We start from the raw sequence: 14,831 nt of genomic DNA, 5'->3' as shown, positions 1-14,831 counted from the left end.
CATTCTTTAAAACTAGTCTCTAAGCCACAACAAAGATCTTTACCAATGAATTCCCCTGACATAAACTGTAAACTCTTCCTGGGTCTTATTTTGTCCCAGACCTCTGTAGACTGCTCCATCTCCAAATCAAGTTGTCAAATTCAATAGCAAAACACGTGGCCATCAAAATGCATTTCTGACTGAAGACAAGGGATGGGCTTGACTTTTCATAGAGTATGGGAAGAATAGGACGATCCAATCTCAAGATGGTTTGAGTACTTTAAAATATCTGGAATCATTCTATAGTTCTTTGCAAATAAAAGTTTAAAGCTCGGTAAGAAGAGGCATAAGGCAGGGCTCAGACACTAAGGGAAAACTTAGGGTATGAAGTAGTTTATTAAATGAACGGGAGAATGGAAATCACTTCCTTTGGTTGTAATGATTTCATGTTCTGGACCAAAAGAAAGGAACTTGCAGAGAAGGAAAATGAGATCAAAGTCAACACACTCATGTCAGCACAGCTGTAAAAAGAAGCAAAAGATAGGGCCCGTCCCTGTTGCAAGACTATGTAAACTGCACACTCACAAGGTTGAGAAGCCCAGTGCCATGAGCTTCCCAGCTCTCCTAGTCTCAGGTTCCTATGCTACCTGAGGGCACCTACCTCTTCTTCCAGCTTCACCACCTTCGCCTGGGCATTGCTCAATGCCTGGTCTCGGATTTCAATGTGTCGCCTTTGGTCTTCATTGGTAGAACGGGCAGTAGCCAGCTCTGCTTCTAGCTTCTCCTTCTCCCGCTGGCTTTCTTTATCTGCGTGGACATGGAATATCAAGACTGTCATCTTGAAGCTGAGTCAAAGCCGTAAGTGAGCAAAACTGGCACATCACATATATTACTTGACAGTGTACACAATTCTAGCACATGGCTAAAAGAACCAAAAATTTCCATCTAGATTTTTACCACTGTATCAACCACCAGCTTGTTAGTTACATAAGAATCAATAGATAAGTAGATATAACATGTCATAAAAAGAATTAAGCACTTCACAAAGAGGAACACATGTATATGCACAAATTCACATATAGCACAGAGTAAGTTCATCTTCTCAGTTTTGATTTGACAAATGCTCTTATATTGGTGAAAGAGTAACTAAGCTGAACAAAATTCCCCTCACCGTTTCTTCATGACAATGTACCAAATAGTCTAAAATGATAGTTCATAAAACAAATGCAACCTCAAATCCTCCTCCTTATGCAAGAACATTTTCTGAGATCAAGTCAATTACACCACCTAGTCTCTCTAGGGAAAGCCTGATCCAACACCATGCCCAACCTAACTCACTTTATCTCAGATCTTCTTCTCTTGGAAGCCCAGAGCTCTTATAAAGGGAATGCTGTAAAGCAGGAAGCCATTGTTTGGTCAGTCCTACCCTTTCTCCTACAGGACAGATTGGATATTCAGAAGGAGAATAACATACATAAAGATGAAACCACTGAAGAATCTCCATCAAGCAGAATAACTAAGACATATTAGAGATGAACAGGAGATGGAGACACTGAAACAGAGAAAATGGAATCTCAAGAGCATTCAATTCCTTATCTCTGTTCAGATAAAATTAAACAACCAAAATCTGAAGCAAAATGTGTACCAGAAGATGATGTAGCAAAATGAAATGGTGTTTATCGCAGCCATGAAAGGGTAATTCAATAAATATCGTAGCTCTGACCTGCAAATCTATGATGCTCCCTTTAAACAGGACCTTGATTCTAGCTTCTGCCCTGCCTTGACCTTTTCCTACTTCAGCATGAAAAGCAGCTATGTCAATGGCCAGCTTTGTCTTCATTTCTTTTCTTCTAAAATAGAATAAGAAAACCTCGGGCCTCTAATCTAGCATACGGGGATCTTAAAATTTATGATTCCATTCTACTAGAGATTTAAAAAGCTAAATTGGAAAAAAAAAAAACGGGAGAGAGATATATGAAGAGAGTTCAGAGGGAGAGCAACTGTCCTCAATGTAGGGGATAGGTGGTCAAGGGATGACAATTTACCAAACTAGAACTCCAAGAGCAGAGACTGTGGAAAACTGATGCTGGTTAGGAAACCCTGAACTACATAATTGATTAATTGCTAGTGGCTCAGTATACACAAATGGGAGAGCTAATTCCTGGGAAAGGCACTCATACTGGAACACCCACATTTTTGGAAGTTTTGCCACTAGGTGTTCATGTAGGTTCTCCCAGGAGATAAGAAAAAAACCTACGTGAGTTATCAGCAGCAGGAGGGAAAAGGAACCATTATGAAATATACCAGAACCTCTTGTTCTTGTCAACAAGTCATGCCCCGAGGAGCAACTGTTTAACCCCGAACGTAACTTGTTGAAATATTTTGGATAATAACCAGTCTGGAGGAAAGATAATGTTCATCTTCACACGTCCCAGGCTGGAGAAAAAGAAATACATGACTCCAGGCCCCTCTGACCACAGTGCAGTAAACAAGGGTGAGGACTGAGCCATATTCGCAAGGTTCACAGCCCCAAAGCACAGACTCACGAAAGCTAAAAACTCAATGTTGGGGCTAGATACCATTTTACTTGTCCCACACCTTATGCCACATCAGGAAGGACTATTGATTGTCCTCAGAACAATTCAGGACAAGTATTATTCAAATGCCTGTTCTTAACAGTTCCTAGCCAGTACATAATCCCTGCTATTCAACAGCAATAATGAAAATCGTAGGGGAATTTTTAACTAAAAGATGAAATATACAGTCTTATAAAAGACACAGCCTGCGTAGGAATCAGACCTACGTAAGCCAAGGAGGGTTGGAATGATTGGGTTGGAATTACTTGGGATGACTATGCTTAAATCTTTAGTAAGAAAAAAGTAGATAGCACTCAAGGACAGGAGACCTGTAATTCGAATGATGATCATTCAAAGAAAGGATAACAACATTCTATAGATGAAAGCACAGGTAACATTATACTGTCTTGTTTAGTCCATATTTGTTAAGGGTCCTGTGAGATAATGTAATGTGTTTAAAGGAAAGAAACATGAAAAAGCACCAGGTTATCATAATCATTACCATGATTAATGAAGAAAAAGAATCACAGAGCTTCAAAATATGTCTTTTAGTTAAGGTGTGACTGATTCTTTTATATTAGTTTTTAAAAATGCAAAGGCTAAGTCTAACTTGACCTACCAGAGCAGCAATTTTGTTTTTTAATTTAATACTAAAGTACAGCCTCAAGGGACCATAACATATACAGTTATGTCTGTTTTTCAAGGTACCTCTCCTGTTACCTAGAACAAGCCTTACACCAGAGACTCAAATAAGTCATTTAGGTTTGGAAGTGGAGGCAGTCTTCCTTTGAAGACCTTGAACTTTATTTCCATGACGACAGCTTGGCCTCGTTTCACACTGAGACAATAGATGCACCTTGAAAACAAGATGAACCTTTGCTGAACACTCCCTCCCTCCGTATCAGGCATTGCGCTAGCTTAATTGTCAGCACAAGGATATGAAGTATTATTCTTCACTTCTCTAGTTTGCATATGAGGAAACAGGACTTGGGGAGCAAGCATGACTAACTTGCCAGAGCTCCCACCACTGGAAAATGAGGGGTGGATCCGTACTCACGCTAAGCCCTTTCTACTGTACCCAACTGCCTTCATGGCTTGAATGGCTCCTGTCTCTCCAGGGTTGCTGGAGTACACTCCCATGGAAGCCTTTTCAAAAGAGCTTTCTTTCTTCCTGCTACAGTTCCCACCTTGCAAGGCCCATCGCATAGCCAAAGGCAAAAGAAATAAAGGGGTCACAGAGCATGCTGTCTTCCCCACCTAGCTTTAGAACCACTCACTGTACTTCACTTTGATGTTAATAGTTTGATTTAGTAAAGAACTACATTTTATAAACCCACAGCAGAGCTCTAAGAGCACCTAAAATACCATTTCTCCACACAGAGAAGCACAAACCAGCAGATCCAGGGCAAGGATCCGTATGTTTTGTTTTATTCTGGGAGGCTGCCACCGTCTTTCTGTCACTGAACTAGCTTCCAGGGTAACCGTGACACCACAAAAGCAACTTCACAATTTACCCTAGGTTCTGATGACACCAGAAAAACAACATTCCTTGCCCTCAGACTACTGACAAAGGACCCAGAGGCTCAGGGCAACCAGGAAGAAAAACTGTTCTGAAGCCAGAAGAGCTCAACGGAGCAACCCAGGCAGGGAAGGGAATATTGTAAACGAAGATCAAACAGACTTGTAAAAGCTAACTGGGAACTGCACAGAATGACATGAAAGGGTCATTGGGAGTCCCAGCAACAATAGAAGAGACTGACAAGTCCCCAACAAGCACAGCTTCAGTGGGAGCTGCACTGAGGGAGGCTGGGGTAGAGGGAAACCAAGTTTAGGCATCTGCAGACACAAGGACAGTTCATCTGTTCTCAACCCAATTCATTCTCCCAGTGGACTCAATCTACTATGAAGTTTTTATTGCTGCTTTTATTATAGCAATTGGAAAGAATTAGGCATTGTTTAGCAGGGTGGAGTCCATTAGGGACCGATAAAGAAGGGGATTAATTCATTGTTGTAGTCCCAGGAGTATTTCCAGACAAAGGAAACACTATTACAGGGAAAGCACAGCTCTGCCCAGTCCCAGTCCCTCCAACTCTGTCCTCAGAACCATGAATTCAGGTCATAGCCAAGGCTCTTCTTTCTCTGGCTATGCTTACAATCTGCCAGTGTGTAAGATATGATATAGCAATAGGGGAACACGTGGCAGAGGCTAGGGATTCCCAACATTAATTATTGCCCTGCAGGTTCATTCCACCTACCAGAGCCAGCATATGGAATCACCTACGATAATCCCTTTTGGCATTATAAGGACAGTATTTGATAAAGTCTTCTCTTTAGCTAGCAGGGATGCTATTGGGTTTCTCTGACTTAGTACAGAGAGTAGTTCTCTGAGATTGTGGCAAAAGCCTTTGCAGTCTTTCATGCAGTAATGGGGGAAAAGATACTCTTTCTTCCCCAGTTGTTCTAGAAGGCTAAAGAGACAAGCCAGGCAACATTTTTATAAGCTTTACTTCCATCCATACCTGCAATGTTCTTAGACTCATTATTACCATCCACACATCCATATACCTGCCTGTGGAGTTTCCTGACTTACTTTTGGCAAAGAGCTGAGAGATGGTTTTCCTGGTGTCCTCTGTCCCCTCATACTCCTTTTCTGCCAGCTGCTTGTTGGCAGTCTCTAGACGGTCTGTGGGAAGGACAACCAACATTGCCTTACATACAAACTGGTAACCACATGCTGTTCGCCTTCTAAATATTGGCCTTTGGCAAAAGTCAGCATCTTTTCTGACATACAAGGATGGGTGACCGAGACCCGAATTTTCAAACGTAAATCTCAAAATAATCCAAGACCTACTAAAGCAAGAGCCAGATGTAGGAGCCCGTGCTTTTATCCCCACTGCTTGAAAGGGTAAAGCAGGAGAATTCTGGAGTTGAAGGCTGGCATGGACTACAGTGTAAGTCCGAGGCCAGCCCAAACTGTGTAAAGAGACCCTTTCTCAAAAACAAATAAGCAAGCAAACAAACAAAAGAACTACAAAGTTCTGTCCACTCATGGCTCACCTCTCAGATCCCTGTTGAAGTCATGCATCCTGCGAATCTCGCCCTCCAGCTTGTTCCTCATGGCTTTCTCCAGAGTCTCTCTCTTGGAAGACGACTTCACCAAGTTCTCATAGGCCTCTGAGACCCGTTGAATTTCTGTCTCAACCTTAACATAAAGAAAGATGGTGTTGATGCTAGGAGTTTGATGGAAAAGATGGTTTAGAAGCATACATGCAACACTTCAGTGGCATCTTCTTTCAGAGCTTACAGATGGCCAGCAGGCAGGCTTAAGACACTTCAGAACTGAGTTTTCAAGAAATGCTCTCCAAGACAAAGGACAAGTAAATGACTCAACGGCTTCATGGGATTGCCTTAGGACAAAAGTGTGTGTGTGTGTGTGTGTGTGTGTGTGTGTGTGTGTGTGTGTATACACATGCATGAGTGTGTGTATGACTGCATGTATCTCTTTTGAGGTGGAATAGGGCTTGGGCAGTGTACTTTCTGCCTTCATAGACAGCAGTAAGATAAATAGTCTTCCTACATAATTTTAATTTCTGAATTATTTTCTGATTTTGAAAATATGGATATTGTGTATTGCATAGCAATAACTTTATTTTGAAGCCCTCAAGATTTTTATGTGCTTCTCCCATTTTGTCCTGACATCCACCTAGGCAATGTAACTTGCCTCGTTTTAGCACAGAGAGCAGTTAAATTACCTTTCCCAAGTGCAAATCAACTGCAAATATAAACTATAAAATCCCAAATCATTAGCCTCGCGCAGTACAATTCAATTCAATTTCAAAAATATTTAATGAAGAATCGAACAGTTGAGAAGATGTGACTCATGCGATATAATCCGATTCACTTTCACAGCTGTTTCATCAAGGGTCAAATAGTTCAGAAGGGGTGATTAAACTGTGCTGGGTGCAAACCGCAGAGAGAGCATCCACTTTATCCTTGCCTTCAGGGAGCTTTCAATATAATCAAGTCAGAGACTATAGGGCAAGCTACAGCTTTAAGAAAACAAGGAGTGATGCTGTAAAGCAAAAAGAAGGAAAGAAGTTATCTCTGGTTGGGGGAGGGGAGGGGAGGAAAATACTTGCAGGGAGAGATGGCATTTAAGAGGCAGATCCTGAATGCTGGATTAGATTTCAATGGGCAGAGGTGAGGGGAAGGGTGTTCTATTCTGAGTAAGCAAATGCATTCCCAGAATGACCAGGAGTCTAATCTGCCTGGACACCGTGTGGTAGCCCCGGGGAAGTTAGAGGGCTATGGCTGTGAAGATGGACTGAAGTCAGGTCATAAAATGGTTTTAAATGTCAGGCATTTGGACTTTATCCCATAGTCACCATAGCCAATGGGAAACTAGTACAGACTTTTAACTAAAATTCATGGTTTGTATTGTTTTATGACACCTCTCTGCAAATCTTATAAAATGAGAAGGAAAAACCAGACAAAGATTCTTGTCCCGAATCAGGAAGAAAACAAGAAATTCGACTCCGGAGTGTTTTGTTGTTGTTGTTGTTTTGCGACCAGTACAGCACCAGTGCACATGTAATAACCGTAGAGATTATTTGCATATAATTTGTATAAGACAAATAAACCCCATGGCCTATTAAGCAATTTTCAAATTAAGTCTGACTCCTGCAACCACTCTGCATTTCTTCTCAGTTTTCCACTCTTCCTGAACAAAGCTCAGGGTGCTTTAGGGGGTGAAATACACAGCCCCCCCCCCAATTGAGGAGGGGGAGGAGAGGTAGGATTACAATCAACTCCAATTCCAGCTGCCCCCCATCTTCAAAATCCCGCTGGAGACAGGACTGCCTGTAAACAAATGAGGCTTACGCCACTGAAAAGAGCACACTTGAAAGTGTTTTTCTCCCTGCAGATGGCACCAAGATAGCAGCACAGAAGGTGAGGACTGGTGAATGGCATTTAGAGACAAGATCTGCAGGGCCTGTGCTTGATGAAGCTTTTGCATGAAATTCAAGTGCTGGAGAGGAGAAAATAAACATTTCCATTGGAAAGAACAGGCTTGGTGTTGCTCTACAAGAAGCAGTCCAGACAAAGTGAGTGAGGCTTCCTACTTCCAGGCCAGAAGGCCTCACCTAGAAGACAGTCCCTCCTCTTTAAGTGCACGGCCAGCTGTTGGAGCATCTGGTGCTAATCCCTCCCCCTTCCCCCTGTGGAGATACAGTCCCCTTGCACGGAGCAGTATGTTGAAACCTGCCCAGAAAGGCCAGCAAGAGCAGATCTGGCTTGGTGTGGGTGATGGAAGAGGTGGAAGAGAGGGAGAGTGGCTGTGTAGAGACTTACTTACTCTACTTTGTTTTTAAACCTTAAAAATAAAACTTTATATTTGTTTTCTAGCTCTACCATCTAGTATGTACCTCAGTTTCCCTACTTTCCTTTCCTTCTTTTCCCCTACCTGTCACTTTTTCTCTACCTCAGCACTGGCTTACGCTGTCCTTCTCCAGACATGCACACTATGAGGATTGCATTTATCTGATGTATTTCTGCACAAGGAACAATCCGTAAACAAAATTCCTATTGTGCTACCTGGGCTAGTTACCCAACCCAGCTCCTGGTGTCGCCAGGGATCCTTTGTGAAGGAAGCTCTGAGCTCTGTCACCAGTGATTGTGTCAAAGATGAGGCCAGGCCAACCCAACTTGAAAGTTAGAGGAGGTCTAATTAGCCAACTGGGGTTTCTAGTCAATGAGCCAATTTCATGTACAGTATGAAGGGCACTGTCAAACTGAAAAGAGAGAAAAATATAAAATCGAGGTGAAGAAATAGCTCTCCATCCACTCTGAGAGCTCCCAACTGGATTTAAGGGAATTGAGCAAAGGGGTGTCTTTTTCACTACATAAAAACCACTTAACTAGGGACAAAATAATTCCTCTTCTCCTTTAGGTAAAAAGTCTGGAGTGGGCAAATGCTTAGCTCCATGCTGGCCCCTGTTGTCTCCAAAGGACAAAGTTGCTGAACACTTCAAGGCAACTATCCCTCCCTCCACACCTTTAGCCTCACCTTCCTGAACAGTCTGCAAGGAGATCACATAAACTCTTCATGGACAAAAGCTACAGAGAAGCTGCCTCAGAGAAGCTGCCAAAGACAGAACTCTAGTCACTAAGACCCACCAAGGCAAGAAACTGAGTTTTGGGCCTGGGGCACTGCAAAGCTAAATTCCCAGCAGCAGCAGCAGGCAGTGGGGGTGGGGCAAACATGGAAGAATGGGCAGGGGGAGGGGGAGGGGTAATGGGACACACTCCTTTTAAAAATTTCCTTTGCCTATGGCTGTCACCTGTCACCCAGCTGTGGTGCTAAACCATTTTGTGTGTCCCCCTCAACAGACACACACACACACACACACACACACACACACACACACACACACACACACAGCACCAGAGAAAGAGCAGATGTTCAACTGGATCTGTGGTCAAAGACCAAAGCAAAACTGGGGAGGAGAGCTAGTATCAAAGAAGAAATTAAGAAAAGAACTCCCACAAGGAAGAGCCCTGTCAGCCTTTTCCTAAACCATACAAAATCTCAGCTGGCAGGATTTTTTTTTAAGTAACTATGAACCATGGCTTTATATTTTTGATGCAAAAATCATATGGGGAAATATAATCAAGGCAAAAGGCCTTTAAATGTTGGCAGGTTTTCCACAAACACAGGCCTGACTAATAGTCTTTCTTGAAGAACTATTTCTACTGATTTTTTGAATAAGTTTTCGTTAGGATTATAGAGCCTGGGAAATCAATAGTATTATTCTTTTAGTATAACTGGAAAATGTTACTCCTCTTAAAAGAAAAGTGGCGACAAAAGACAGTAGTTAGTGTACATGATAGTACATGACAAGTACATGAAAATATTTCACCAAGAAGTCCATTTTTTCATAAAATTAACATGATAATAAAAAGAGAAAAAAGTTATCTTAGACAGGTAAAGCTTTTTTCTAAAGTATGACCAGCATCAGAAGAAGAGTCACTAAGATCAACCCACACAGATGAAACCTTTATACAGGTATTTAACAAGCCCCGCTATAAAGAGTCAAAGGAGTCGAACTGACCCTCAAGGGGAGCCGTACCTTCTGCAGCCTTGCCACTTTCTCATAGCATCCATCCAACTCCTGCCGCAAGTTTCGATTCTCCTCAGAGAGAATCTCAACCATCTGCTGGGCTCTAGAGACGATGGCAAAAGGGTCAGCTGGCATAGGCTGATAAGAAGCAGACTGCTGAGCCCGAGGCATCGCTGAGTAGGCGGCGTCTCCTGGCTGCTGCTGTTGAGTCAGGCCCGGCTGGGAGTGACGGTAGTGGTCCCCCTGATGACTCTGATTTGGAAGAAAATGCTGCTGCTGCCTTGGCAGATGAGCAGAATGGTTACCTTGGCTTGAGACCAAGGCGTGTTGACCAGAAGACAATCTAGCAGATTGTGGAGACTGCAGCAAGGGCAAAGATGTCCCAGTTGTCAACGAAGAACTGGGGCTGTGAGGCTGAGAATTCCTGGCTGACAAAGACAGCGCGAGGTCCTGCGTTGGCCTGTAAAACACAAAATGCAAGCCCCGATTAAATTCACTCTCAAGGCACAAGTGAATGACACAGAGATACCGTCCCCCCAAAATACAGGTAAAATGAGAATCAGGCAGAGTTAGAACCCCATCAAAGACCTCTGGAGTTCATTCTTACCGATACATTGTGAGACTCTCTGTCCAAGTGTCCAAGAGCAACTGCTCACAGCTATAACCCCTTTGCGAATGAAAGCAGATAACCTCTGAGGTAAGTATGGGAATCTTAAGATGGCTATCTCCACATTCATCTCTCACTCGTTTAAAATTCCTTTTGTAGAAAGTAATGCTCAGGTCCTGACTGACAACTGAACCTGTCTGAAAGATTCCTTATGTACACAGCCCAACACACGCAAAGACTTAAAGTTAGGAAATATATTCGCTTGCGTATTGAAAGCAGCCATTTGACTGCCTTGATTCGTTCTGAGACTATCTGTGAGAATTCATACACTCAAGATTTACTCAAAGATATGAAAACACCAAATAATTATTGCTCATTCCAGTTTCCAATTTATAATACATACTAAGCAGCAATATGAAGGCTCAGAGAAAATTACAGGCAATACCATCATAAGGTTTATGACACACTGAACCAAAAAAATTTAGGAATTAGGAGGATTCAAAGAAATTATTTTATCAGACAGGGTGAAACAAAGATCCAGAAAAGAAAGGAGATGTGCTGAGGACAGAGTGCGATTGAGAAGAATGAATTAAGTTGAGTTCGGGGTAGAAGCCCACTCCCATCTTCTGCCTCCATTAATTTCTGAGCAGCTCTGCACAAATCACCAGCCTGTTGCTTATAGACTATTTTAGGAAAAAAACCCTTTGATATGTTGTTTAATATGGCTCTTTAATTTTCGGTGCCTAATTACTAGATACAACATATTAGTACCTAAGTACAAATGATCAGTGCTTAGCTAGGAACTAAAACAATGAAAGTACATGGATATATTGGTCTCCACCATCACCACTGACATGTATGTTTGTGTAGCCTGAAGGCAAAAAGTTTATTTGTAATCCCCTGGCCTAGGCAGAACTAACTTTATCTGTTTCTGAATGTCTCAATTCAGGAAAGACAGATAGCTAAAGGGAATTTAGACTTTTGTTACTGCTCACCAGCTGGGCAACCTTGTTCAAATTACTTAATATAGAAGGTGGAGAGGTGGTTTAGTGGTGAAGAGCACTGGCTGCTCTTTCAGGGGAGCAGGTTTGATTTCCAGAACGCACAGAATAGCCATGTTCCATGAGATCCTTTGTTGTGTTCTGGTGGGCACAAAGCATTCATGTGGAACACAGACATACATGCAAGCAAATAACCATATACATAAAATAAATCTTTTTTAAAAAATTACTTTATCTTCCAGACATGATGGCGCACATCTTTTAGTCCCAGCACTCAGGAGGAAACAGAATCAGGCAGATCACTGCGAGTTTCAGAGCAGCCTGTTCTACATAGTGAGTTCCGGACAGGCAGGGCTACAAAGGAACTGCAAAAATGGGACCTTCCCCTGTTTTGCTTCAATAAGAATTATAGCTTCTCATCTACCGGTGAGATATGTTGGCCTTGTTAGTATCATCCTGGTGGGATATACGCTGTTAATCTTCGTGTTAATTTGCATAAAATTCTTGATAGAAGTTGGACAAACAACCAGAAGCAATTAACTTTCCACCAGTAACCCAGACACTAACACTTTTCTCTTTCACACACTCCAGTTACCAGCATCCCTAAGAGCTCCTCCCTATACAGGTTGTTTACAGCAACCAAGTTATTACAAATATTGGCTCATGAATACATCCAATGACCTTAATACTCAAAACTACTCGAACTTGTATATACCCTGCAGAAACCCCATTCATGCCTCTAGCGCGCATATGCACGCACGCATGCACACACACACACTCTCTCTCTCTCTTCCAAGTTTATACATACGTCACTGGAAATAATTGTTAAATATTGCAGAAATCATGCAAACTGCTTGGCTATAGAAGTGACACACTATTCAAGACTACACCTTGAAAGCTGATGCCACGTATAATCTTTTCTTTCCAAGCTCTCTAAACCCTTAAATTTTTAGAACTTCAGTTGTTGTAAAGCCTGGGAGAACTTCAGTTGTAAATGGACTTACTTGGTGAGGTTCCCATTCTCCATTCTGTGGATCTTCAATTTCCATACAGGTAAAAACAACTATAAGCTCTCTGTCCAAGAGCTGTTTTAATTAATGTACAATATGGAGAGTTAGATTTGGGAGGGTTGGGGCTTTGAATCTATTGGACAGAGAGACAGTCTACAATGTTGCATTATTCAATCCTTCTTCCACGTTTTAAGAGGGGGAAAAAAAATCACTGCCCTGTCTTCACCCTCCTTCAGAGGATTTGGAAGCCCACTGCCTGGGAGGCGGTCTCTCTCAAAGACTGAACACATAGTTTCAAACTGGGCTTCCTCCTCATAGCTCCCCAGGGAGCTTATCAAGCAAAAGGGGCCTTTCTCTCATACAGACCTAGGCATCTGCTTCCCTCCTCCCGGAAAGGGTGAATGGCCTGTCAAGGCCCTGGACAGTGCACAGCTTCTCAGGGGTCTAGAGAAGGATACTGCAAGGTTTCCGGAAGGGCTCTAGGGTCAGATAAGCCCAGAAGGAAGATAAGCAAAAACAAAGCAGCTGCCCCTTGACTCCCCAGACTACAAAAGGAAGCAGAGCTCAGTGCATGGTGGTGTTGGAAAAACCAAGGCAGTCCTTAACTGGCAGATCAGAAAACAAGCAAAGACTCGGGGGTGGGGAGGGGAACCCTCCAGGCGAAAGAACTCCATCTGGGTGCCAGCATCTGCCCACCATCAAAGAGCAGGCAAAGTTAAGGCTGGAATGAAGTTCCCTCTGAGAACAGGGAGGAAGAAGGCACAGGTTGGGGAGAACTATGGCATATGTCAGGGGAAACAAAAACACCCTGAAGATTAAATAATAAAAGAAAGAGTAATGATAGTAATAAAGTGGCAGACAGGAAAACAGCAGTCTTCAGGTTCTTCCACACCCCACAGCAGCTGGAAAGGCTCCCCACTGACAAAACTAACTGGGAACAACAGACACCAGGAGACAATAGAATCACATGATCCCCTGGACAATCTGATCTGCCTCCCTGCCTTTTCTCCCCAATACCTTGCTCCTTCCTAAGACTCATGAGTTAACTGATACTCTGCCAAAGAGGGGACCTGGTTGTGTATGCAGGAACCCACCCCTCCCCAAAGCTGCATTGAGAGAGAGGACATATTCCCAAAGAGAGTTTATAAAGACAAAATGGGAAACACACACACACACACACACACACACACACACACAGACAGACAGACATACACACACACACACACACACACACACACACACACACACAGCAAACGCACAGCTTTCCACCCTGCCACTTGCATGACTAGGGTCCCCATCCTCTTCAGTCACTCTTACATGCACACCTGCAACAGGAGTGAAAGCCCACACTTTCTCTCCCCAACACACGTACACACTCTCATCAGAGCAGGTGCTACCAGTAGCCTATGCCAGCTTCTCACCACTGAACCAATGCCTCTCCCAGGCTCTGTGAGGGTGAATGCGAACTGTGGAGCGGCTTGTGAATAATTCCGGACTGTTCCAAGTGCTCAAGTAGCTCTGTTCTGAACTACAGATTTAGGTCACCCTGAGATTTTGTTCAACAAGCATTTCAAGAAACCCCAGATCTGGGCACGATTTCAACAATTGAAAGGGGGTGGCTGCATTATAAACAGAAATGATTTAATTTTTTTAAAAAAGCAGGATGCAAAAGAGGTTCTGCACTCAGAATGACAAAGACTTAGAAATTTAAATTTTCTTCACATGGTTTGGGCTTGTTTCCCATCTGGAGGTCTGAGCATTTAAGCTATTTATTTTTTTAAGAAGGGAGGAGGGCATGAGGATGATGACATAATCAAAAGATTGTTTATAACATTTTGTTCATTTTAACAGCCAATCTCCAGCATTTCACTGCATCTCTGAAGGCAGATGATGGTGGCTTTCTTTTAACAGCATTTTGTTAAAAAAAAAAAAAACAAACAAAACAAAGCTTACATTCATCCTGATCTTTCATATCTGAGTTGAGAATTTAAAATATAGACATTTTATTTATTTATTTATTTATTTATTTATTTATTTATTATTTTCTGCAAGCTGCACCTACTTGGGAACACAGTCACGAGCTATACAGGAAATTAAGGAAGAAAATGTGTCACTCCCTAAAAGCCTAAAAGGCGGTAGACTTCTGGAAAGCTGTAGGACTGCCTCCTTTTGCCAAGAATCTGTCAATAGGTGCTACTCCCGGACACAGGGCATGCAAAATGCTTAGAGACAGAATTGGCCTGATGTATACCCAAACTTTACAAGGAACATCTCTAGCTTGGGCAATTTTATTATCCCTTTAGTATATCAATCACACTGTTCCTGTCCCATAGAGAAGCAATGGTTAGAGCATACCTGTATGTTGAAATACTGCTCAAGGGCTGGGCGTGACCCTCAGTGGTAGGGCACATGCTTAGCATGCTGGAGGCCCTGCATTAGAGATGCAGCACAGCCCCAAACCAAACCAAACAAACAGAAAACGAAAACAAAGGTAGGTCAGTATGGACTTTGTAGTTTCAAGCGACAGATATAGAGTG

General features: G+C 42.6%; 1 protein-coding gene across 4 annotated transcripts in view; it reads right to left on the bottom strand.

Annotated features, from left to right (window-relative positions):
* AMOT (angiomotin) overlaps nucleotides 1-14,831 on the bottom strand; it is a 59,951-nt gene that overhangs the window by 24,980 nt on the left and 20,140 nt on the right. For all 4 annotated transcript variants that reach the window (XM_084790550.1, XM_084790549.1, XM_084790552.1 and 1 more), the window contains 4 exons: nucleotides 9,686-10,136; nucleotides 5,613-5,757; nucleotides 5,146-5,238; nucleotides 641-786 (listed from right to left, as the gene is read on the bottom strand). In XM_084790550.1, the coding sequence (XP_084646676.1) occupies nucleotides 641-786; nucleotides 5,146-5,238; nucleotides 5,613-5,757; nucleotides 9,686-10,136 (835 nt within the window). The remainder of the gene's footprint in view (nucleotides 1-640; nucleotides 787-5,145; nucleotides 5,239-5,612; nucleotides 5,758-9,685; nucleotides 10,137-14,831) is intronic.

This window comes from Acomys minous, assembly GCF_964271855.1.
Source record: "Acomys minous genome assembly, chromosome: 7".
In the NCBI taxonomy this organism is placed as follows: domain Eukaryota; kingdom Metazoa; phylum Chordata; class Mammalia; order Rodentia; family Muridae; genus Acomys; species Acomys minous.
This window is presented reverse-complemented; position numbering and strand designations above follow the sequence as displayed.